Source organism: Miscanthus floridulus, chromosome 1 (assembly GCF_019320115.1).
Source record: "Miscanthus floridulus cultivar M001 chromosome 1, ASM1932011v1, whole genome shotgun sequence".
Lineage (NCBI taxonomy): Eukaryota > Viridiplantae > Streptophyta > Magnoliopsida > Poales > Poaceae > Miscanthus > Miscanthus floridulus.
In genome coordinates, this window is record NC_089580.1 from 109,222,367 (window position 1) to 109,224,515 (window position 2,149).

At 49.3% G+C, this 2,149-nt stretch overlaps 1 protein-coding gene across 1 annotated transcript; it reads right to left on the reverse strand.

The window, feature by feature from the left end:
• Window positions 1-302: 302 nt before the first annotated feature.
• LOC136490919 (proline-rich protein 4-like) lies at window positions 303-1,442 on the reverse strand. Its single transcript, XM_066487123.1, has 2 exons — window positions 1,199-1,442; window positions 303-1,097 (listed from the first exon to the last, which is right to left on the reverse strand). The coding sequence occupies exons 1-2, from the start codon at window positions 1,362-1,364 to the stop codon at window positions 463-465; spliced, it is 801 nt and encodes a 266-aa protein (XP_066343220.1). The 5' UTR covers window positions 1,365-1,442; the 3' UTR covers window positions 303-462.
• Between the last annotated feature and the right edge of the window lie 707 nt (window positions 1,443-2,149).

Consider the following 2,149-nt stretch of genomic DNA (forward strand, 5'->3'; position numbering starts at 1 on the left):
AGAGCAAGCAATGTCCCATTGTAGTTGTAGGTTCCAATTCAACCATGTTGCGTAGTATGGCAGAGGGCTGTCTCAATTCCGAAATCTGAACTAAGACTACACTCTGTGAAATCTCACCAAATCTTCTATCTTCACTACTAGAAAGGCATGCAGAGGCCTTCGCAAGCACAGACTAAATACCATGTGTACTACATATAAAAAAATATGTCTGTGAGACAGATCGACCATATATAAGTCATGCCTAACCCAGAAACCCTACACCAAATAATCGCATTCATGTTTCATCGAGGTTTATGTGCTCAGAACAAAAGTTTTATTTGTATTAGCGGGAGGCCAGCTGGCCTATGAGAGCTGACAAACACTGTCAAGAAACAAAAAGAGGTAATGATAATCCATGCAAGCAGACACTGCATAACAGTAGATGCAGACGAACGGAGTACATTTCGTCTCTCACCCATTTTTCTACGCCTTGATCTCCTCCTTGCCCGGAGGGAACTTGGGGACCTTGGGAAAGAAGAAGGGGTTCTTCTTGATGAAGGGGAGGAGCTTCTTGAACTTCTCAGGGTCCGTCTCAGGGTTCTGGGTCTTGTGCTCAGCTGTAGGATGGTAGATCGGAGTCGGCGTCGGGTGGGGTGGCTTGTACTCCGGCACGGGCGAGTGGTACACCGGCACAGGCGTCGTCGTTGTCGGCGGCTTGTACTCTGGCACCGGCTTCTTGTGGATGTGAGGGATAATCACGATGGGCTTCTTGTGCAAGAGGTGCTTCTTGAAGAAATGGTAGCAGAGGAACGCAGAGGCGCACTCCTTGGATGGGTAGTGCACCTTGCCGGCGACTGCGACGAAGGTCTTCTTCATCTTGTCGTCGTCGTACTGGCTGTCGCTGGTTGGCCCGACGATCCAAGACGGGTCCTGTCCGGGGCATGGCTGGTTGGCTGCGCTGTGGAGCTGTGCGAAGCAGTCCTGCTTCAGCTCGCCGTCCTCGCGGAGCAGGTCAGCCGCGAGGGGGACGCTGAAGGCGCCGGACTTGTCAACCTCGCCCAAGGCCTTGGTCACGAACACGCCGTCGGCGTTCTTGCACTTGACAGCCACTTGAAGGCCTGAACAAGGAACCAAACAATATATAAGTTTGCCCAGAAAAAATGCAAAACTAAAAAATGGTAGGAGGGCAGTAGCATATATATAAATTATATCTGCGCACTGTTGAATACCGCCTCAGCTCTCATGTTCTTCCTGGAGCAGTCGGCGCACTTGGCCAAGCCGACGACCCTTGAAGCCGTCTCGGGCTCCGCACCATGGGCGACCACTGCCGCTAACAGGACGGCGGCGCAGATGCCAGCAAGCAGGCAGCGAGGCAGAGCCCCCATGGCAAACGGAAAGCTTGGCTTGTTCTTCCGGCTAGATCACAAGAATTAACTAGGTACCAGTGGATTCATGGAGATGAATGAAGAAGGAGCCGTCCTGGGTTTATATAGGATCGAGCTGCTGAATCCAAGCATTCGGATGCGGCAGAAGTTAAGTGCCGCTGTTAGCTAGTAGTGATGAAGGAGCTACCAAAATCTGGCACCGGCTTTGCAGTCTCATAGAGTTAATGCCGTTCCAAGTTGATCACCCCTTGCCCTGTCTGCTGCCCATATCTACCTGCGGACTACAAATAACTCCATCGGATCCACTTTGTTGACGACGTACGTCCATGGGTGCATGCATGCATCACCAACAAATACGTGCATTTATGGTACTTAATCTCACTCCGCCTATAAGGGCATTCGATGATCCTTTGCCGGATGACAACTGTCATTAATTTTAAATTATATACTGGTTATTGAAATAGATGGTACTCAATCTCACTCCACCTATAAGGGCAACCCATCAATCTATGTCAGAGTTAGTGACATGGAAAAAAGAGAGATGGCTAACTAGCGACGAATTCCATGCTAGACGATTTGAGGGCATCTCGCACCCCACATGAGAGTCTATTCCCCCTCCGCATCTCTTACTCCACTCATCTTCTCTAGTACATGTTGCTTTGGAGAGTGTGCTGTAAATAACTGTTTGATAGATGAATTGTTGTGGTACCTCTTCAACTAACATGGATATCAAATAAATAACAAGCTAACTAGATTGCAAGAGACACCCTAAAACATGCAACTTC